The sequence below is a fragment of the Carcharodon carcharias genome, chromosome 18, assembly GCF_017639515.1.
Source record: "Carcharodon carcharias isolate sCarCar2 chromosome 18, sCarCar2.pri, whole genome shotgun sequence".
Taxonomy (NCBI): domain Eukaryota; kingdom Metazoa; phylum Chordata; class Chondrichthyes; order Lamniformes; family Lamnidae; genus Carcharodon; species Carcharodon carcharias.
The window spans coordinates 34,833,379-34,857,852 of record NC_054484.1 but is presented as its reverse complement, the minus strand read 5'-3'; the positions used below and the strand labels follow the sequence as shown (position 1 = coordinate 34,857,852).

The 24,474-nt window shown below is 40.5% G+C and overlaps 1 protein-coding gene across 5 annotated transcripts in view; it reads right to left on the bottom strand.

Annotated features, from left to right (window-relative positions):
• Window positions 1-24,474, bottom strand: part of cmss1 (cms1 ribosomal small subunit homolog) — a 330,534-nt gene that overhangs the window by 13,832 nt on the left and 292,228 nt on the right. For all 5 annotated transcript variants that reach the window (XM_041211440.1, XM_041211443.1, XM_041211442.1 and 2 more), the window contains one exon: window positions 1,545-1,651. In XM_041211440.1, coding sequence (XP_041067374.1) covers window positions 1,545-1,637 — 93 coding nt within the window. In that variant the 5' untranslated portion in view covers window positions 1,638-1,651. The remainder of the gene's footprint in view (window positions 1-1,544; window positions 1,652-24,474) is intronic.

Below are 24,474 nucleotides of genomic sequence, written 5' to 3'. Positions count from 1 at the left end.
TGCAAGTTGTATTTTCTGAGTTTGCCAGTGAGTCAGCCAAGAAAGAATGAACATGCATTTATATTGCACCTTTCACAACTTCAGGATGTCCCTAAGTCCCAGTTATATCACTAACTAATCTAATTACCACATTATTCTTAAAATTCTCCACCCTCAAGAGCAGCAGGAATAATTGGAAGTAAGTCACAATAATACCAACAGAATCTATAGCCCGAAATCCCTGTAGTTATGGGAATGCTTGCACATATATATGCATATCACCATATTAAATATTAGTCTGAAGCTGTATGGAGACAAACTAGATTATATTATGTCATCGATATTTTCTATTGTAATCCATTTTTAATTTGTAGTCTTGAATTTTAAAATAATGCAACTATTCCAATAATAAACAAACATTGGTAAGAAAGGCAATGCATCATGATCTCATATGTCAAGAGAATTTAAATGTGAATTTTATCCTTCCAAAATACATATATATATATAACCAAGCACTGTAATCCTTCATAATGAAGGATTGTATAGAGTTTCCCTGTTTGAGATATATTGTTTATTGTCATGTAACACATCCCATTCTAAGGAGCATGATCGCCTTTTTGTGCGTTTTTGTCGTTTTTCAGGGTAAAATTCTCTGACCTAGAAATTGGATCATACCTGAATTGGAGCATTCACCACATGCTGAACAATCTAATGAACTGGTGGCAGGATGATGGCAATCTGGTCCACCAGCCAAAATCATTCAGAGAATTTGGGGCTTCTCCTGGCTCAACAATAAGGTGAGTAAAAAGGTTTAAGCATACTTTTCTGGTAAGTTCTCATTGAACGCCACTGGATTAGTTACCACGTGCCCAAAGAAGCTGACCAAAGCATGCACAGCATGTGCAGGCATGCGTAATCAAATTTTGGAAAGAGGACTTCAAATAGGTACTTGGCCTTCTATTTGCAAATGCAAAAGGCCTAATACCCTTTTTGGGCATATGCTTTGTATGAATAGAAACATTTAACAATTTGAGAAATAGCACATTTCTGGCTGTCTACCATCTTGGAATCCTAGGTGCTCATTTTACACCTTTAAACAGACACAGTGCGATCCAATTTTTGGGCATTTCTTTGAAGCCATTTTCATTATTCCCCTTTCTTCTGCTCCCCATGTCACCCACTATTGATGGTTTAGAGGGTGAAGAACTTTATAGTTCAGCTTCTGATGGTTGTGCTGGATCACATCTCCATGGAAAATTTGAGTTTGCTGGCGAATTTTATTGAACATTAAATTTTATTTTCAATCACCTCTTCCAAGCCCGATACCACAGATTGGTTAATGATTTGGACCTTTTCAGGAAATACACTTGCTGCACATATGCAGATTAGAATAGCTTTTGCTCCAAAGGAATAACTAGAAAAAGCCAAATAAAGTGACTTCCACTGCACCCGGTGCCAGCTCTCCCTCCCCTACAACAAGAGAATAACTATTTATCAAATAAGACTTAACGCTAAAAAATAATGCGATATACATAAAGACTCATCTATCAAGCTTCCTTCATCACCTTTTTACGTTTCTTCATTGTGGCAGACTGCACAATCTCATCTCCTTTCTTTCTTTCTGTCTTGATGTTATACTCAGATGGATCTTTACTCATCTCCTTAGGTGTGTCTAAAAGAAATAAAGGCAGATACTTTGAAACTCACTCACAGTTTTCAATAAATTGTGGTGGGATTGGAATGTCTTCCTGAATAATGTAGATCAGTGTTTGTTCTTACAATAAAAAGATTTTTTTTCTCCTCTAATCCAGGTATTTCATCAAAAAGAGTTTCACGCCACCAGATGGATTAGATGAGTGGAACAGGCTTCATTGCATAACTCCTCTGCCACTCTCTGGTCAACTAGAACAAAAGCTACTTGAAGTGCACAGAGCCTGAAATTAAGGTAGCACAATGGATGCTGACCTACTAACTTGACCACAGTTTAAAAAAAACTCCAACCTCCATCATTAACAGCAATGTTTTGAAACTCCCAGCTGCCTGGCCTTTACTCCTTTTTTCAACACAATACTTCTGTTGCCATTCATTTGGAGGTGGACTATATGTAATGAGTATCCCTTAAATAAAAGTTATTGAGTCTATAAAGATCAAGCTCCAATTCCATTCTTCACTGCCTGGCTTTCTGAATCTTTTTTAATTCATTCACAGGATGTGGGCTTTGCTGGCTGAGCCAGCATTTATTGCCCATCCCTAGTTGCCCTTGAGAAGGTGGTGGTGAGCTGCCTTCTTGAACCACTGCAGTTAATGTGGTGTAGGTACACTCACAGTGCTGTTAGGAAGGGAACTCCAGGATTTTGACCCAGCGACAGTGAAGGAACGGCGATATATTTCCAAGTCAGGATGGTGAGTGACTTGGAGGGGAACTTCCAGGTGGTGGTATTCTCATTTATCTGTTGCCCTTGTCCTTCTAGATGGTGGTGTTCCTGGGTGGGTAGGTGCTGTCTAAGGAGCCTTGGTGAATTCCTGCAGCGCATCTTGTAGATGATAAACACTGCTGCTATTGGGCATTGGTGATGGAAGGAGTAAATGTTTGTGACTGTGGTGCCAATCAAGCGGACTGCTTTGTCCTGGATGGTGTCCAGCTTCTTCAGTGTTGTGGGAGCTGCACTCATCCAGGCAAGTGGGGAGTATTCCATCAGATTCCTGACTTGTGCCTTATAGATGGTGGACAGGTTTTGGGGAATCAGGAAGTGAGTGGCTTGTCGCACGATTCCTAGCCCGATCTGCTTTTGTAGCCACAGTATTTATTTGGCTAGTCCAGTTCAGTTTCTGGTCAACAGTACCCCCAGGATGCTGATAGTGGGGGATTCAGTGATGGTACTGCCATCAAGTGGCGATGGTTGAATTCTCTCTTGATGGAGATGGTCATTACCTGACAACGTTACTTGCCGCTTGTCAGCCCAAGCCTGGATATTGTCCAGATCTTGCTGCGTTTAGACATGGACTGCTTCAGTATCTGAGGAGTTGCGAATGGTGCTGAACATTGTGCAATCATCAGCGAACATCCCCACTTCTGACCTTATGATGGAAGGAAGGTCATTGATGAAGCAGCTGAAGATGGTTGGGCCGAGGACACTACCCTGAGGAACTCCTGCAGTAATGTCCTGGAGCTGAAATGACTGACCTCCAACAATCACAACCACCTTCCTTTGTGCAAGGTATGACTCCAACCAGCAGGGAATTTTTCCCGATTCCCACTGATTCTAGTTTTGCTAGGGCTCCTTGATACCACATTTGGTCAAATGCTGCCCTGATGTCAAGGAAAGTCACTCTCGCCTTTCCTTGGGAGTTCAGCTCCTTTATCCATATTTAAACCAAGGCTATAATGAGGTCAGGAGCTGAGTGGCCCTGGCAGAACCCAAACTGGGCATCAGTGAGCAGGTTATTGCTAATCAAGTGCCGCTTGATAGCACTGTTGATGATCCCTTCCATTATTTTACTGATGATCAAGAGTAGACTGATGGGGAGGTAATTGGCCAGGTTGGATTTGTCCTACTTTTTGTGTACAGGACATACCTGGGCAATTTTCCACATAGTCGGGTAGATGCCAGTGTTGTAGCTGTACTGGAACAGCTTGGCTAGAGGCTACGGCAAGTTCTGGAGAACAAGTCTTCAGTACTATTGCTGGAGTATTGTCAGGGCCCATAACCTTTGCACTACTCGGTGCCTTCAGCCATTTCTTGATATCACGTGGAGTGAATTGAATTGACTGGAGACTGGCCTCTGTGATGCTGGGGACCTCCGGAGGAGGCTGAGATGGATCATCCACTCAACATTTCTGGCCGAAGATTGTTGCAAATGCTTCAGCCTTATCTTCTGCACTGCTGTGCTGATGGTAAGTTGTGATAAGCTCTGTCTTTGGTGTCCCTGTTAAGACTCGTACTCTCTTCCAAACCTCGCATTTTGCTCGGTATATGGTCCCCATCCTCGCTCTCTCAAGTCCACAAATGTGAACATAGCTGCTGCATAATTAGTTTAGATACCCACTGCCACCATCAGCTTTCCCCCTCCCTTTCAAGCAGTCATAAGTCCCTTCCTCTGTCGTGGCTAAACTACTGCTATCTCATTTCCTTTCTTTTCTAAAGTCCTTGAGCATGTGGTTGCCTTCCAAATCCATGCCCTTCTTTCCTGCAACTCCATTTTTCAGCCTCTCCAACTAGATTTCCACCCTTGCCACAGGACTGAGATGTTGCTAATCAATAGTCATAAATGACATCTTCTGCGATTGTGAGTGGAATGCACTATCAATTGTCACTTTTTCTCGATTTGTCTGCATCCTTTGACATGGCTGATCATACCCTACTCTTCCAGTGTCCATCAAATATCCAACTCTTGCAACTGCTCTCATCTAGTTCCACTCTTACCTAGCCAATCATAGCCTGAGCATCTCCAGCAACAGCTTCTCTTCCCAATCCTTTATCATTACCCCTGAAGTCCCGCAAGAATCCATGCTTGGGCCCCTCATCTACTCCTTAACAACTTCCTTTGGTGTTGTCAGCCTGCTTGTCCACCATGCATTCCTGAATGACCTGCAATTTCCCCCAGAAAAAATGTTGGAAGTCTAAAGCCATTGTATTAGCCTCTCCCCCCAACATTTCATTCACTTGTCATAAATTCCAACCCCCTCCCCAACCACTGTGTCTGGTTGATGCAGACAGATTGCAACCTTGATGTCCTATTTGACCAGAGACTGAACTTCTGATCTTGTATTCTCTCCATCATAAAGATCAATTCTTGCCTGAATATGCTTCTTTGAAGTGACTTGAAATGTTTATCTTAGCTGAAGGCACTATATAAATGTAGGTTGTTATTGTAAAATAATGAACCTCGAATACAAGAGGAATTTGAAATTTACCAAACGTGCTTTCCACACGTTATCTAAAAGATAAATCTTCAAATTTAAAACCCAGTCCCAATAACATTGGTCTATTCTTAAATATCCAATGTTTTGTCCAACAGCTGATATTTTTGAACTAAAAGCAAGAAGAAGGCAGTTCTGTCTATTATTCATGGCTCCTACTAAGAGCATTCTGCTGCTTTTGAGGTGCTTCCCCTGTGGGCTTGGTGAAGAATGAACTAAATTTATCACAGCCATAAGGATAAATTAAAAGCTCTGTGGCTATTATATCCAGTTGTAGTGTCATTACGTTTACTGTCCAAAACATTTTAAAATCCTAACTAGAATTCATTGTAGGTTCCACATATAATGGAATGCCTGTCTGAAGCAAAGCAGGGCAATTCCCTTGAGGAAAATATTAGAGGACAAGCTGATCAGTCTGGTCAAATTGTCTCCTGGCATGACATCTAAACAAAGAATAATACCTCCAATTCCTATTTCATGGAACACCATTTCTGTTACTTGTTGAGATTCTCTCATTATACTGACTGGGAAAAATTCTCTGGGCATAGCACGAAGTCACAATGATTGCACTATTTACAGTATTTTCAAACATGATGGACTTTAAATAAAAAACATATTGATGTTGTAATTATTCCAAAAATATCTCTCAAATAGAACTTTAGCTCATTAATAGTTGGAGCCAAGTATAATACACTCAATTAATAAAACTCAAACTGACTTAGTTTGATTTTATTTCACAATTACCCTCACTTTCCTATATTTTCCCATGGGAGCTATTCGTTACCATTCCGTTTCCTTCAGCTTAGAGAGTGGAATGATCTGACCCACTACTCTCTTGACAGTCTAACAGGATGTGTACATGTACTGGGGCAAGGTAACTAATCCACTTTATTTCCCCTTCCCCTACAAATAAAAATCCTGTTAATAAGCCACAGCATCTGTGACTCTTTTAACTTAGATTGGTAGCAGTCTCAAGGTTTTATTTTAATGTATTCGTTCATGGGATGTGGGTGTCGCTAGCTAGGCCTGCATTTATTGCCCACCCCTAATGGCTCAAGAAGGTGTTGGTGAGCTGCCTTCTTGAACTGCTGCAGTCCATGTGGTGTAGTTACGCCGACAGTGCTGTTAGGAAGGAAGTTACGTGATTTTGACCCAGCAGCAATGAAGGAACAGTGAAATAGTTCCAAGTCTGGATGGTGCGTGGCCTGGAGGGAAACTTGCAGGTGGTGATTTTCCCATCTATTTGCTGCCCTTGTCCTTCTAGGTGGTAAAGGTTGCAGGTTTGGAAGGTGCTGTCAAAGGAATCTTGGTGAGTTGCTGCAGTGCATCTCGTTAAGGGTACACTCCACTGGCACTATGTGTTCGTGGTTAAGTGAATGAATGTTTAAGATGGTGGATGAGGCCAATCATGGGGACAACTTTGTCCTGAATGATGTCAAGCTTCTTCAGTGTTGTTGGAGCGGCATTCATCCAGGCAAGTGAAGAGTATTCCATCTCTTGTATCTTATAGATGGTGGACAGGCTTTGGGGAGTCAGGACATAAGTTACCCGCTGCAGAATTTCCAGCTTTTGCCCTCCCCTTATAGCCACAGTATTTATATGGCTGGACCAGTTCAGTTTCTGATGAATGGAAACCTCCAGGATGTTGATAGTGGGGGATTCAATGATGGTAATGCCATTAAGTGTCTAGAGGAGGTGGTATTGAGAGATTGCAAAGCATATAAAGTACATATTTGGAAGACTGAAGTTTACCATCTACACCTTGCTGTAAGAAAAATGTCTCAATTATGTGAGTTGAGAAGCCTTCTTATTGGGACTTATTTCACTGCATGTCACAGAGGAATTATCACAACATACTCCCGTTACTTTTATAAATATCTTTGGAATAAAAACATTTTAAGTTTAGACACCACATGAAAACTGTAACAACTGATACTTAGACCAATGTCTAATTGTCTATTCTTACCAATGGCTTCATTAAACAATTAAATGCAAAGACTATACTTTCAGATGTTAGTTCCGAGGAGCTTAATTACGCTTCAGAAATGACTTCATAATTTTTTAATTTATTCTTTCATGGGTTGTGGGAGTTGCCGGCAAAGCCCAGCATTTGTTGCCCATCCCCAATTGCCCTTGAACTGAGTGGCTTGCTAGACCATCTCAGAGGGCAATTAAGAGTCAACCACATTGCTGTAGTCTGGAGTCACATGTAGACCAAACCAGGAAAGGATGGCAGATTTCCTTCCCGAAAGGACATTAGTGAACCAGATGAGCTTTTACGACAATCCAGGATAGTTTCATGGCCACCTTTACTGAGATTAGCTTTCAGTTCCAGATTTTATTAATTGTCATGGTGAGCTTTGAAACAGTGTCACAAGAACATTAGCCTGGGCCTCTGGATTACTAGTCCAATGACAATCCAAAAATATTGCTATGTCAAGGTTAACCTAAGATTACAAACTGAACTGGAATTTCTGTAAAAATTAGAACCAGAATATAGGAACATAAGACCAGGAGTAGGCCATTTAACTCCTCAAGCCTTTTTGCCATTCAGTGAAATCCTGTGCCCGCCTTTACTCCTTGTTCCTTAATACCCAAGGGATATCCAAAATACTGTTAAATTTTAAGTGATATAAAATCAGTATCAATATGCGCTATATGTTAGTCTGATAACTACCCACCTGTGTTGATTAAAGTTATAAACTATGAGGTTAATGTAAAAATACAAAAATATAAACAGTTCCCACACTTATTTTCTATTCATTCCCAGGATGTGAACATCATTGGCAAGGCCAGCTTTTGTGGTCAATCCCTAACTGCCTTTGATGAGGTGATGATGAGCCACCTTCTTGAATCGCTGCAGTACAGCATTTGTGTAGTTATATCCACATTGCTGTTCGGGAAGAACTTGAAGGTTTTTGACCTAATAACAGTGAAGGTACAGTGATATAGTTCAAGTCAGGATAGTGTGTGGCTTGGAGGGGAACTTGCAGGTAGTAATGTTTCTATGCATCTGCTGCCCTTGTTCTTCTAGGTGGTAAATGTTGTGGATTTGGAAGATGCTGTCTTAGGAGCCTTGGTGAGTTGCTGCAGTGCTTTTTTCAATGGTACACACTGCTGCCACTATGCGCCACTGATGGAGTGAGTGAATGCTTAAGGTGGTGGATGGGTTGCTGATCAAGATGGCTGCTTTGTTCTAGATTGTTTTGAGCTTATTGAGTGTTGCTGGAGCTGTACTCACCCAGGAAAGTGGAGAGTATTCCACCACACACTTGCCTCATTCTTGTACATGGGGGACAGGCTTTGGGAAGTCAGTGGTGAGTTATTTGCTGTAGAATGTCCAGCCTCTTACCTGCTCTTGTAGCCACAGTATTTATATGGTTGACCCAATTAAGTTTCTGGTCAATGGTAACCCCCAAGATGTTGATGATGGAAGTTTTAGTGATTGTAATGCCATTGAATGTCATGGGGAGATTGGTTAGATTCTCTCTTGTTGGAGATGGTCATTGCCTGGCACTTGTGCAGTGTGAATATTACTTGAAATTTATCAGCCCAAGCCTCAATGTTGTCCAGGTATTGCTGCATGCAGGAACAGACAGCTTCAGTATTTGAGGGGTTGTGAATGGTACTGACCACTGTGCAATCATCAGCAAACTTCCCCATTTCTGACCTTATGATGGAGGGAAGGTGACTGATGAAGCAGATGAAGATAGCAGACACTACCCTGAACAACTCCTTCATCAAGGTCCTGAGGCTGAGATGATTGCTCCCCAACAACCACAACCACCTTTCTTTGTGCTAGGTATAACTCCAAAGAGTGAAGAGTTTTCCCCGATTCCCATTATCAATTTTCCTAGGACTCCTTGATGTCACACTTGGTACGGTCATTAAGCCATAATCTTATCAAATAACAGATATCTAGAAATTTCAGAGCTGACCACATAAAAATGTTTATATTTACCTAGGTAATTTTGATATTTTGTACAGTAAAACATTTTGTGAAAATAAATAGTTGAGAAGTATTTGGTACCAATAATTATAACTCTCAAAAGTGCTTATTTGACTTGGCATTGAACTGCCCAGACTTAAAACTTATCCAAAACAGTCACACCTTTTTGCAGTCTAATATGTGGAGTCATTAATGTTAAATTAATGTTTGCTTCCCTTCAGCTTTGAAAGCCTTGTAAAATTTCTCTGGAACCTTCTGCTGCTATTTTTTGTTTTGCTTCATGATTCCCTTATACCTCTTTTTCACTCAAGGCCCTCAACAAAACATACAGTACAACTGATCCTGCTGATGCTGCTTGGTGACTTGTCCAAGAATTGGGAGTTCAAACTTGTGAGGCAAGGTGCATTTTATTAGCCTTTCCACACCAGGAGATGTGATATTTTTGTAAGGTGGCCCTTTGACTGGCTGAATTGAAATGCATTTCACCTGTATTTGGAATATTTAAATATCACAATGTGCGGGATCAAATCTGCAATAATGGGGAAGCCAGGGGCAAGTGCTTTAATCACCAGATGGTATATTGTTAGACATGCTCCCAATCAATACTTCCTTAGTATCTCTGGTCATGTGTTGGTGACATCTGCTATTTGCATTAATGAGAACATTAGACTTTATAGTTATTACAGCATTTTCCCCATAATGGTTGACATGAAAACAAGCCATTAGCTAAATAACAACTTCACTTTCTCACCTCATTCAACTTGCTTCAACTTCCGTTGTACATAACATGTCCGAAGAAACAACAGACTAATAGATTAGACAAAAGGCTGTACATTCTGCATGGCTAGATCAAATGTTCTTCAATAGTTTATGAGCAAAGGGAAACTATATTATATAGTGCTAACTGTAGATTTGAATAATTTAATTCGTAAACTGTAAATGAAATTTTTAAGAGAGGACATAGCACTTTGCAGAGGATACCTATGTTATACAAATTCACAAACATCCAAAAATTTTGCAGAGAAATCAAAACTAAGCAACACAGGATATTTCCACCCAAATGCACAACAAACCATTTTTAGGCTAATACTTGGGGAATTGAAGACTGAACAAAGGGTCAAAGTGTACGACATGAGTCAGTGCTGCCAATTTATGAACCCTATGAGGCTACATAAAAAAGGAAACAGCAAACCGAATTTATGATTCCTTCTGGGAACCCAAGTAGATGCTGTCAGGAACTAGAGATTATTATTAAAAGCAACAACAGAGCATGTTGCAGGCCATAAACAAGATTCATAAGCCTGCTGGGCAAAATATTATTCCAAGTTAGCTCTCTGTTTCTGTCACAAATACTTTCTATAACGGAGCTCAGACCATTACGCAGTACATCTAAGGGTAAAAGTTGAATTGATTCGAAATGAATTGTGGGGAGTAAGGGGAGGAGGAAAAAGAAGTGACATTAACTGAAAGGTGGAGGTCACATGAGCTGGTTTCTTGCCAAACCTCAAAGTTCATTTCCTTGGTGTTCAGCCAACCTTACAGAGTGACACATGTCAAGGTAAAAATAAAGATAATGTTAAAAGATTACCTGGAAAATTTAACATCCGAAAGGTACAAATCAGCAATAATTAAAATTGCTCCAGAGGAATCACATTCTGAAATCTCTGTGCTCCTCCAATTATGGCCTTTTGCATATCTCTGATTTTCATTGCTCCATGATTGGCTTTAAGCTGCTCTGGTCCTAAGCTCCGGTATTCCTTCCTCATACTGCTCTACTTATGCCTCCTCTAAGATGCTTCTTAAAACCTACCTCTCACCTGCCCTAATATCTCATGTGGTTCGGGGTGAAATATTGTTTGATAATGCAGCTGTGAAGACATTTTACTATATTAAAGGTGCTACAGGAACGCAAATTGTTGTGGAAATAATAACTTATATTTATATATTGTACTGAAACATCCAAAGGCACTTCACAAGAACATTATAAAGCAGAGCATAACACCAAGCCACATAAGGAGATATTAGGTCAGATGATGAAAAGCTTGGTCAAAGAGGTAGATTTTAAAGAGTGTCTTAAAGGAAGAAAGGCAAGTGGTTCCTATCAAGAGGTGATAGGAAATCAACTCAGGGCTTGGGGCCTGGGCAACTGAAGGCAGGGCCACCACAGATGGTGCAATTATAATGGGAATGCACAACAGGCCAGAGTTAGAGGAGCGCACATATCTCTGAGGGTGTGGGGCTGCAGGAGATTACAGAATCAGGGAGGGGCAAGGTCATAGAAAGGTTTGAAAACAAGGATGAGAATTTTAAAATCAAGACATTGCTTAACTGGGAGCCAATGAAATCAGTGAGCACAGGGGTGATAGGGGACGAGGACATACTGCAAGCTGAGACACGGATAGCAGAGTTTTGAATGACCTCAAGTTTATGGAGAGTAGAATGTGGGTGACCAGCCAGGAGTGCATTGGCATAGTCAAGTTTAGAGGTAACAAAAAGGCATGAATAAGGTTTGCAGCAGATTGAGCTGTGACAGAAGCGAAGTCGGTTGATGTTACAGAAGTAAAAATAGGTGATCTTAGTGACGGCATGAACATGAGCGCGGAAGCTCATTTCGGGATTGAAGGTGACACCGAGGTTGTGAACAGAATGGCCTAATCTCAAGAATGTTGCCTGGGAGAGGGATGGAGTTGATAGCTAAGGAACAGAGTTTGGACCAGGGACCAGTTAACAACATTTGGAAAAGTATTTGATGACCTTATTAAAAAGTTTTTATTATTCTACAAAGGACAGGAGTAAAGATTGTAAGTCTCCCAAAATAAGATGTGAAACTTGTAAAGGAGAGGAAAAGGAACAATTAACAATCAAACAAAAATTACACTCTCAAAAGCTATTTCCATGGGCAGGATTTTACGAGTTGGTGAGTGGGGGGTTGGGGGGGCCGCTCACCGACGTGTAAAATGATGCGGGATGACATCGGGCAGAACTCCCAACGTCACCGTGCCCCACTTAAATTTTCAGGGACACGGGGGCGCAGCGAAATCAGCTGCACACCCGCCGACCTGTCAATGGCCAATTGAAGTCATTCACAGAGTCAAATAAGTAATTAGAGAACCTGCCTGTCCAACCTTAAGTTTGGTGGGCAGGCCAGGAGTCCTGGTGCGAATTAGAAAAAGCATGGAACCTCATCTACAGATGGGATGAGGTTTCATGTAGGTTTTTTAAAAATTTAATAAAGTTTTTGTAAAAATTATGGACATGTCCCAACTCATGTTGAGGGGACATGTTAGGAAAATTTTATTTTTCTATTTTTAGGTTTTTAACATTTAGGGCTGATCTCTCTGAGGCTGCACTTAGCCTCAGGGAGATGAGTCCGCTCTTTCGTGCGCATGCACGATTTTGGGATTTCCCCCCGTCAGCACAGGAAACGCATAGTGCTTCCGTGAGGGCGTCACACTTGACGGGCCTTAATTGGGCCCCCACGTAAAATGGCACTGCGCCCCCAATTGGGGGCACCGATCGGAAGCACGCCTGCCCTTCAACTTCGCCCCCAACGAGGGGAGAATTCAGCCCCATAAAAATAACTTGCAGAATCTGGTAGTCCGCTGGTGCTAATTGAGGGTCGTTATATCGAGGAGGATGGCCATTCCTTCTCTTTTTTAAGAGCAAGGGATGAACAACTGTTGTAGTCAAAACCTAAATCCATGCAAATATTTGTGGAGGTGGAGGGTATGAAAAAATTATGCAGACATAAACCACAGTATGAGCTTAAAAAAAGATCTGACTACATCAGTTTCTCATGGCTCAGGGATTTCCGTTATAAGTTTATAAAAGTTATACTCAGTTATAAAATCATTTGGCCAATCACAGGAATGAACCAGAACAAAAAAAGAGAAGTAAAAGTACCTGACCACCTAGGCAAATAGTGATCGTACACTATAAGATAATAACTGAGAAGGATATAAGCATGACAAAGTCAAGGGCAATAGATTGGGGAAAAGTTGACTTGAGGGGTTGGGAATAAACTTTGTGAAAATAAAATGGATAACAATATTAATGTAGAACAGCAATCGGAAACGTTTAAAATGGTATTCAACAGAACCCAGGAAAAATATATTCCACTAAAGAAAAAAACAAACTAAACACTAATGAGACACCAAGGATCAATGAAGAGAAAAAATTGAAGATATATAAAATACATGGACAGCAAAAGGGAACAAGACGAGGGATAAAATGAAAAGTTTAGGAGAGAAGTAAAAAAAAAACAATTAGGGTGGCAAAAAGGAATTATGAAATGAAATTATCAAGGTGACACATAAAAAAAATTCTATAGGCACATCAATAAAAAAGGAAAGTCAGGAAAGGAATAGGGTTATCAGAGACCATAAGGATAAAATCACAGGCAGAGCCAGTTAACTCACAAAATTCTTAAATAATTACTCAGCTTCAGTATTTACCAGGGAGATGAAACAAATGGACGCGACACTGGAAGATGCGATTAGAAATGATATAACCATGTATAAAACAAAAAGAGGAGAAATATTAAATAATCAAAATCAAAGAATAACACCCGTGATGCAGACAGTTGCATCTGTGGATTCCAAAATAGTCTAGGAACAGAAAGCAGAGACGCAATTACACATACTTAATCTATTAAATAAAGCTGTATTGCCAGAGGACCAACAGATAGCTAATATAAAACTATATCTTAAGAACAAAGCTAGAATTTGTCCAGCGAACTATGGACCACTCAGTTTAATATCAGTAATAGGTAAAAAAAAATGGAATCCCTACTAAAGGAGGAAATAGAAAACTATCTAAAAATCAAAAATATAATGATGAATAATCAACATGGACTTCAAAAGAGAAAGTTTTACTTGACCAAGCTTGAAGAGGTAACAGAGAGAGTAGACAAGGGTAATTCAGTAGATGTAACATATTTAGATTTCCAAAAGGTCTTCAATAAGATATTACATAATAGACTAATGAATAAGGTCAGAGCATGCAGAGTCAGGGGACAAGGAAAAATGGATAGTTGTTCAACTGAAAGGCAGAAAGCAGAGTATATGGATTAGGGTAAAGTGAATCTTACAAGAATCAATACTGAGACAATTGCTCACAATTTATATTAACAATTTATACTTTAGAATCAAAAACAACATTTTTAAATTTTCAGACACCACCAACTTGGGAGGGAGTCAACACTGAAGAGGATTGCAACAAATGACAGTAAGACATTAATAAACTTGGGCAGAATGGGCATGCATTTGGAAAATGAATTTCAATGTAGATAAGTTTAAGGTATTACAAGAAAGGATGAACAGGCTTTTTTCTCTTGAGATCTTCAACGTTATGAAAGGTTTGATAGAGTCCATTCAAAGAATTGCTGATCTACCTGCTATCAGGCCTATTGAAATGTTTGGCCATCTTATGAATATATCCTCCGTGGCCATCAAGCCCTGACATGGGATTTGAACCTGGAGCTTCTGGCCCAGAGGTAGGGACGCTACCACTGTATCACAATAGCTCTTCTGTGTTTTATTTTCTCTGTAATTCTATTAAGTTGGAAGTAATGTTTATCTTGCCTCTGCAATCTCTCCTCCTTCCTCCACCACAAAAATTAGGCTTTTCTAACAGTCTAGATGTAATTTGGGACTCTGGTTCAATTTATTTCCTTTGGTGGTAACTTCTGTTGCAGTGAACTTCCAGCTAACCCCCACCCCCACCCCCACCCCCACCCACCCCCGAATCTGCCACATCCCTAACTTACTTTGCTGATTTGGGGTGTAAGACAGGAAACTGGGGATGCCATTGTTGCACCAGAAGAACCAGTAGAGAGAGGCAAATGTGGCTGAAGCACCCCATAAATTGGATTTGATAGACCACTGAGTGCTGTGGTCAAGATCAGAGATTTCAACAGATAAGTGCAAGGGACTAAATGGAAGGAGATGAAGCCACTACATGGCCCTCTCCCTCCATAGGGGCGTTTTGTTATTGCTGTTCTCCAGGACCGACAGTTATCTTCCCCATGGTGTCCTTAGGAAGTGGAGGGAGGAAAACCTACTTGGCCCTGCCTGCCCATTCCACCTCACCCACTTCACCCTAAATGTTTACATGCAGTGAGCAGAAAATAAAGGCTACCAGTGGTGCCAGCAGGGAGAGGAAAGTGAAATACAGGTTGAGTCATAGGTAGACCTAACTGCACACAGATTTCCTCATATTCTACTACTATCACTTGTGAACATACTAATTAGGAACAGGAGGAGGCCATTCAGCCCCTCAAGCCTGCTCCACCATTCAATAAAATCATGGCTGATCTGATTGTGGCCTCAACACCACATTTCGCCTATACCAGTAACCTATGACTCCCTGGTTAGTCACAAATCTATCTACTTCTGCCTTAAAAATATTCATTGATCCTACCTCCACTGCTCTCTGGGGAAGAGTGTTCCAAAAATTCACAACCCTATGAGAGAAGAAATTTTTTCTCATCTCCATCTTAAAAGGGTGACCCCTTATTTTTACACTGTGTCCTCTAGTTCTAGTCCCTGCCACAAAGGGAAACATCCTTTCAGCATCCACCCTTCAAGTCCCCTCAGGATCTTATATATGTTTCAATTAGATCACCTCTCAATCTTTGAAACTATAATTGATACAGGCCCAGCCTATACAGCCTTTCCTCATAAGATACCTGAGATGGTGTTTTATCAGTTGAGTGAATCTTCTATGAACTGCTTCTAATGCATTTATATCCTTTCTTAAATTAAGAGACCAAAACTGTACACAGTACTCCAGGTGTGGTCTCACCAACTGTGGCAAAATATCCCTGCTTTTATATTCCTTTTCTCTTGCAATAAACAACAACATTCCATTTGCCTAACTAATCAGTTGCTGCACTGCATACCAACTTTTCCTGATTCATGTATCAGGACATTCAGATCCCTCTGTACCTCAGAGTTCTGCAATCTCTGCATTTAGATAATATGCTGCTTTTCTATCCTTCCTGCCAAAATGGACAAGTTCACATTTTCCCACATTATACATCATCTGCCAAAGTTTTGCCCACTCACTTGAGGAGTCTGCAAAGGGACATAGATAGATAATGTCCTCTTCACAACTTACTTTTCTACCTATCTTGGTGTCATCAGCAAATTTAGCAACTATACATTGAGCCCCTTCATCCAAGTCTTTGATATAAATTGTAAATAGTTGAGGCCCCAGCACTGATCCCTGTGACACTCCACTCGTCACATCTTGCCAAGCTGAAAAAGACCCATTTATCCCTACTTTCTGCTTTCTATTAGCGAACCAATTCTCCATTCATGCTAATATATTACCCCCACACCATGAGCTCTTATTTTATGTAGTAACCTTTGATGTGGCAACTTGTTAAATGCCTTCTGGAAATTGAAGTACAGCACATCCACAGATTCCCTTTTTTCCATGCTGCTTATTACTTCCTCAAAGAATTCCAATAAATTAGTCAAACATGATTTCCCTTTCACAAAACCATGTTGACTCTGCTTGATTGTATTGAGATTTTCTAAGTGCCCTGCTGTAACCTCCTTAATAAAAAGGGTTCCAGCAATTTCCCCATGACATGTCAAGCTAACTGGCCTGTAGTTTCCTGCTTTCTGCCTCCCTTCTTTCATGAACAGAGGAGTCACATTCTCTTTTTTCAACCTGAAAAGACCTTTCCAGAATCTATAGAATTTTGTAACATTAAAACCAATGCATCCACTATCTCAGCAGCCACTTCTTTTAAGACCCTAGGATGAAGTCCACATGGACTGGGGACTTGTCAGCTTTTAGTTCGAATAATTTTCTCAGTACCCTTTCCCTGGTGATTGTAATTGTTTTAAGTTCCTCCTTCCCTTTCACCTCCTGATTCATAATTATTTCTGGGATGTTATTTGTATCCTCTACATTTAAGACAGATGCAAAATATCTGTTAAATTCATCCGCCATTTCCTATTTTCTATGAATTTTCCACACTCACTTTACTTACTCTTTTCCTTTTTAAATACGTGTAGAAACTCTTAATATCTGTTTTTATATTTCTAGTTGCTTTCTCTCGTTCTCTAATTTCTCCCTCCTTATTCATTCTTCAGTTTTTCTTTGCTGTTCTTTATATTCTGTCCAAGCTCCTGACCTGCTACTCATCTTTGTGAAATTATATGCTTTTTCTTTCAATTTGATACTATCTTTAACTTCTTTAGTTAGCCACAGATGGTCTGTCTTTCCCTTAGAGACTTTCTTGCTCACTGGGATGTATCTTTACTGAATATTTTGAAATATCTCCTTAAATGTTTGTCACTGCATCTCTACTCTCCTATCCCTTTAAACTAAAGTTCACTTTAGCCAGCTCTGTCTTCATGCCCTCATAAATGCCCTTATTTAAATTTAAAACACTAGTCTTGGATGCATTCCCCTCTCCCTTAAACTGAATGTGACATTCAGTCATATTATGATTACTGCTACCTTGGGGCACCTCCACTTTGAGGTCAATTAATTAATCCTGTCTCATTGCATATTACAAGATCTAGTATAGTCTGCTCTCTGGTTGGTGCCAAAACATGCTGTGCTAAGAAACTGCCTGAAAATGCTATTTATCATCATCCAGGTTGCCTTTGCCAATCTGATTTGTCTAATCTATACGTGGATTAAAATCACCCATGATAATCACCGTACCTTTCTCACAAGCCCTGGTTATTTTTTCCTGCATACACTTGTCTTAGTGTGGTTACTTTTAGGGGGCCTATAAGCCAATCCCACAAAGTGACTTCTTACCTTTATTATTTCTCATCTCTATCCAAACTGATTCTACATTTTGATCTGCAGAACTAAGGTCATCTCTCTCTATTGTACCAAAGTTATTCTTAATTAACAGAGCTACCCCTCCACCTTTTCCTAGCTTCCTGTCTGTCCTAAATGTCATGTACCCTTGAATATTCAGGTCCCAGTCTTTGTCATCCTGCAGCCATGTCTCTGTAATGGCTATCAGATCAAATATATTTATTTCTATTTGTGCTGTTAATTCACCTGTTGTTTACGAATGCTACATGCATTCAGATACAGAAGTTTTAGTTCTGTCTATTTACTTTTCTCGTAACATTTAGCCTTACCTGATGGTGCACTCTTAGGTTTGTACACTGTGTCCCTTCCTACCACGCTCTGATCATCATTTCTCTTATTCCCACCTTGCTCTTTTGCCTTGTCTTCTCTATTTAATTTATGACATCTTCCAAAACTTGATCCCTTGTCCCACTATTTAGTTTAAAGCCTTCTCTACCGCCCTAGTTACATGATTTGCCAGAACACTCATCCTAGCGTGGGTCTGGTGAAGACAATTCCAACAGTACAGCTCCCACTTTCCCCTGTACTGGTGCCAGTGCCCTATGAATCAAAACCCATTTCTCCCACACCAATCTTTGAGCCACGCTTTTAACCTTTAATCTGATTTACCCTACGCCAATTTGCTCCTGGCTCAGGTAGTAATCCAGACGTTATTATCTTTGAGGTTCTGCTTTTTAATTTAGCCCCTAGCTGCTCATTCTCCCTCAGGAGAATCTTTTTTCTAGTTTTACCAATGTTGTTGACAACTACATGGACATGACCACTGGATCCTCCCTTTCCCACTGCAATTTTCTCTCCAGCCCAGAGCAGATGTCCCGAACCCTGGCAATGGGCAGGCAACACAGCCATTTGGACTCCCACTCTCGGCTGCATAGAACTCTGTCTATTCCTCTGTCTATACTGTCACCAACCATTACTACATTCCTATTAACTCCCTCCGCATGAATGACTTCCTGTACCGTGTGCCATGATCAGTTTGCTCATCCACCCTACAGCCACTACTTTCATCCATACAGGCTGCAAGAACCTCAAACCTGTTGGACAATTGCAAAGATTGAGGCTCCTCCACTTCTACATTCTGGGTCCCCATACCTGCCTCACTCGCAGTCACACCTTCATGTCCCTGACCACTTATCAAATCATAAGACCCTATCCTAAGAGGTGTCACTGCCTCCTGTTACAAGGTGTCCAGGTAACACTCTACCTCCCTGATGCATCAGTGTCTGCAACTCAGCCTCCAGCTCAATGTCGCTGAGCCAAAGCTCCTTCAGCCACAGACACTTACTGCAGATGCGTTTGCCCTGGATTCTACAGTCACAGTACATCACCTGCCCTGCCATTTTTATTGTGTTAATTAATTTATTCTTAATTAATTTATAATTAATAAACACTGCTGCTCCCAATAATCTTTACTACTGCTAGCAAACCTTACTACACCTAATAAAACCTTACAATTACTAATAAATTACACAGGTTTTGAAGATAAACGAGCAAAATATTCACCAATTGCTTATCTGTTTTCCTATGATGTCACACTTTGATTTCTCTCTGAACATGAGCGCTGTCTCCGGAGGCAGAGACTGGATTGGATTGGATAGCTCTTCTAGGTGGCTAGTGCTTCTGGGTCCTCTTTTCACTCACTCTTCTAGTTGGTGGTTACTGCCCCGGGGTCCTCTTTTTGCCCGCTCTTCTAGGTGGTGTCTACTGCCTCTGGATCCCTTTTTACGCCCACTCTTCACACTGGACTTCTTTCTCTCAGTTCACAAACCAATTTACAGACCCAAAATTTTATCCTTTTCATTGTCCTGAGCAGGACAGGCTGATCTTGTAAAGAGGGGAACACCTAGGGTTTTATCATTAGCACTTTGCAGGACAGGTCTATCATTCAGTAAATTTATCCCCAACATACTTCATATAGTACTGTCCTAACTATACTTTGAAGGACCTCAACTAGCTTTTTACGGGTAGATTCTATTCTTTATCTTAACGGAGAAACAGTCTTCCCCTATTTTGTGGGATTGTGCAATGTGCTTAGGAGTATTGCTGCCTAATCCAGAATTTGGAATTGTGTATAATTTGCATTTTTTAATCTTTCATGGGAAAAAAGATAGGAATAAATTCTTATCTTGTTAAAGATCATTGGCACTTTTGTTCCTTTGGAGGACAGGGCAAAGACATGCCTTAGCTCCAGATTTGCTTTTAGGCACAAGAAGCTGAAATTGGCCTTAGTAATTGTGACTTGCCCACAACCTTTGTACATTCAGTCTTCAAAGCTTGGCCTAACAAGTGTTACAACAAATTACATATTGTAGCTAGGACATACGTTCATGGCCCTTGATGCCAGTGATGATTTCTCACAGACTTCAAGTATAAGGAAGTGCCCTATGCATTTAGCATTCTCACTACTCCTGGCAATACTGGCAAAATGACGCATGCTTACTCTTACAATGTTCAATATGGACTTACTCAATTTCAAATTATTACCAGACTGTATTATATGCCAAGAGGACTCCGGGGTAGCTGTTTAACCAGATGTTTGTATTGGAACTGCAACGGTAGTGATCCTTTTCATTAAAATTATGCTATTAGTTTTCCTGGAGGCTTAGTAAAATTATTCGTAAAGATTTCTAATTTATCACAGAACAAATGGAGCAAAATGCCTCATGAAACAAAAAAAAAACTGACATGATTTAAAAGATTAAAACTCTTCTATAAAATTAATCTGTTAATTACTGTGAACTATTGTTGAATTTGATTTAGGACAATACTTCAGAATGCATATCTAGTTTGGACTCTATTCACTGCTATGTAATTAGAAAATGAAGGTCAGAATTACTGTCACATTTTGGAATTTTTTTCATTTCTCACTGAATAATTTGGAAATGAGTCACAAGTAAGTGGTGTGTTTTAAATTAAACTGGGCTTGTGCTCCTTACAGGTGATACTGTAGCCACTAAGATAAAAAAAAGGTACTTATATGTTAATGAGCCAGTCATTTACCATAACAAAAACAGAATTACCTGGAAAAACTCAGCAGGTCTGGCAGCATCGGCGGAGAAGAAAAGAGTTGACGTTTCGAGTCCTCATGACCCTTCGACAGACCATGTTCTGCAAGGATCTGGGATAATGATGTTATTTTTTTTCGAGATTTTGAGTAAACATTAACACTTATTGTTGCTGGAATGATCCAATTCATTTGAGCACCAAAATGGATTGTCTGGCAAGAAACCATTCTTACTGGCAGCCTTAATACAGTGTTGTGCAATTAGTTTGCCACCAATCACATGCAGCTAAATAGGAATCCAGGGGTGACTAATTACATGTCTGATTAGCAAATAATGCTAACACCATTGGGCACAGGGTATTAATATTCGATTTTGCCTGTACTTCAACCTTTGTGTGTGTTCGTTGCTAAAACGGTAAGACGAAAAGAAAAATGTGCAAGAGTAGTTTTTGATTATTGGAAGTGCTTTATGTTTTTGGTTACTGATGTTGGTAAATCTTTAAGTAAACATGCATGTGAATTAAAAGCAAAACACCGCAGATGCTTGAAATTTGAAACAAAAACAGGAAATGCTGGAAAAACTCAGTATGTCTGACAGCATGTGTAGAGAGAGAAACAGTTAACGTTTCAAGTCTGTATGACTCTTCTTCAGAGCTAAGGAGGAATAGAAATGTGATAAAATTTATACTGTTCAAGGTGGGGTGAAGCAGGTGAAGCTGGATAGAAGGTCAGCAATAGGTGGGGGCTAAAGATTGACAAAGATGTCATGGAGAAAAATCTGTAACTTGTTCTGTCAGATCTGTTACTTGTTCTACGTTGTTATTTCACAGAATGCTGACCTTTGTTCTGCTATTCACACATTCTGCTTTCTTACCTTTATTCCACTATCAGCACCTTCTTTAGCCTTTACCATTAGCATTAACATTCCCCTTGTGATCTGTCCATGGCATCTTTGTCAATCCTTAGCTCCCACCTATCGCTGACCTTCTATCCAGCTTTATCTCTTCCACTCTCCTTAAACAGTATAAATTTCGCCACATTTCTACTTCTCTTTAGCTCTGAAGAAGAGTCATATAGACTCGAAGCACTAACTCTCTTTCTCTCTCTACAGATGCTGTCAGACCTGCTGAGTTTTGCCAGCGTTTTCTGTTTTTATGCGCGTGAATTACTTTACCGACATTGTGTAAGACACTGTCTAGTAAAATTAGAACATATGGCTAACAGATGTTGTAGCCTAAAGAAAGATAAAAAAGGCTCACATTTGGAGAACAAAAACAGAATTACCTGGAAAAACTCAGCAGGTCTGGCAGCATCGGTGGAGAAGAAAAGAGTTGACGTTTCGAGTCCTCATGACCCTTCAACAAGTTCTGTTGAAGGTTCATGAGGACTCGAAACGTCAACTCTTTTCTTCTCCACCGATGCTGCCAGACCTGCTGAGTTTTTCCAGGTAATTCTGTTTGTGTTTTGGATTTCCAGCATCTGCAGTTTTTTGTTTTTATCTCACATTTGGAGAAGTCAGTTAGGTGTGAAGTCTGGTAAGGGAGTTGAGGAGCAGATATCTCCCACTCTTTAATGTTCAACACACTGCAGAGTGGTCTTAAGAGACCTGGCTAGATCAAACGTCAAGGTAATCAGACAAAGTTCTGTGAATCTGCTAACAAATAGTGCAATGTAGCATAGTTCTTATTATTTTTCTTGTTTATTAAGAGGGAACAGAAGTTGATTGAGTTAAAGTAAGTTTTGATGACACTTATTAACTCTGTACATTCATTTGCTGTGCTCAAATTAGTGCAACTTTACAATTTACGTCTGATCACATCTCACTTAAGCTTGAACAGTCCACCTACTGAAAGACTGGTGAAGTGAATGTGAAGGCAGATGCCAAAGACATAGGGTTAAATTTTAACTTTCCTTCTTGCTTACAGAAGAAGAACCTGAAAGCAAGTTGGGACACCCAAAATTTCAGGAGCATGTTCATCAGTGGAATTTTAACCCAGGCAACTGATTTACATTTGGCTTCCAGATTTCCCTACCAATTAGAGCAAGTGGGCATGATGACGACCACATCAGTCTATTTCTGTTCAACTAGGATGTGCCCATTCTGCTGAATAACTAACTCTACATAAGAACATAAGAAATAGGAGCAACAGTAGGCCACCTGTCCCATCAAGCCTGCTCCGCCATTCAATACAACCATGGATGATCTTGGGCTTCAATTCTATTTTCCCGCCCGCTCTTCATATTTCTTAATTCTGAGACCCCAAAAATCTGTCGATCCCAGCCTTAAATATATTCAACGATGGAGCATCCACTACCCTCTAGGGGGCAGACAGAGACGTCCAAAGATCCACAATCCTTTGAGTGAAGAAATTTCTCCTCATTTCAGTCGCAAATGATCGGCCACTTATCCTGAGACTGTGGCCCCATGTGTTAGATTCCCCGTCCACCCTATCAAGCCCCTTCAGAATTCTGTAGGTTTCAATGAGATCGTCTCTCATTCTTCTGAACTCCAGATAATATAATCCCAATTTACTCAGCCTCTCATCATAGGACAACCCCCTCATCCCAGGAAACTTTCGATGTACTGCCTCCAATGCAAGTATATCCCTTCGTAAATATGGAGACCAAAGCTGCCTACACCAAAACCCTGTAGAACTGAAGAAAGACTTTTTTATCTTTGTACTCCAATCCCTTGCAATAAAGGCCAATCTTACAATATCATAATGCGGACTATTTTATGCAACATTACTATTTCGTGATCCAAGTTGGATATTGTGGGAGGAATTTTAATATGAAGACGTGGATAAGTTTGTGAGTGGACTACTGGATTGAAATTGTTGGCAGTAAACCACTAACTTCAATTTTTAACCTCAGTGCAATCTACAGCATGTGGAAAATGCTATGGGACAGGCAATTTACATAAACTAAGTGTTCATTTTCAGCTTCTTTGGCCCTGATTTCAGACTTTGACGGTGTATGCACAGTTTCTCGGGCTTTGTGGAACTTGCCAGGGAAATCAAGGTGAGAGGACAACAAGATTTGAAGAGGCTGAACAAGTGACGGGCAAGAAATGGTTTAAATATTGAGATCATACACCTGCTTCCTTGCCTAAGTGAAAAGCTTTTACTCACAAGACTTATTCTGAGAGTGCACTTTCGCTACTTTGAAGGTCATTTCTACATTTTGTTGGAATTGTTTGGTCTGTATTTCCCAGCTGTTAATCTTCAGTTCAACATGGGGGTCACTTATGCGGATTTACTTTGGACCTCAGATGAGGAACAAGATAAGCAGCACTAGGTGCAGTACACAGAGAAACAGCAGCAGCAATCTGTACCTCAACCACCTGCTGCTCCAGGGGACAGGGGAGGATTCCAGTTTGCAGGAGGCAATACCCTGAACACAGGGTTTACAAACAAAGAATAAACTTCCAGAAAATGTCCGTGCAGCATTGCCTCAGGAGGCTCAGAGTTTCCCATTAGGTGGTTGCTGATATGAGAGCCTCCTGGAAGAAGACCACCTGCCAAGTGGACCAGATGGGCACGCGTTGACTGTCAAAGTCACCACCGCCCTACTGGCTTCGCCTCTGGCTCTTTGTAGGGATCAACAGATGATATTTGTAGGATCTCCCAATCTGCTGCTCACAATTGCATCTCACAGGTGAACAATCCCATGTTTGTCAACCGGTCAGAATGAGTGGGAATTCAGCTTTGCAGCTTTGGCTGCTTTCCCATAGGTAGAGGTGTCATCGACTGCACACATGCGGCAAAT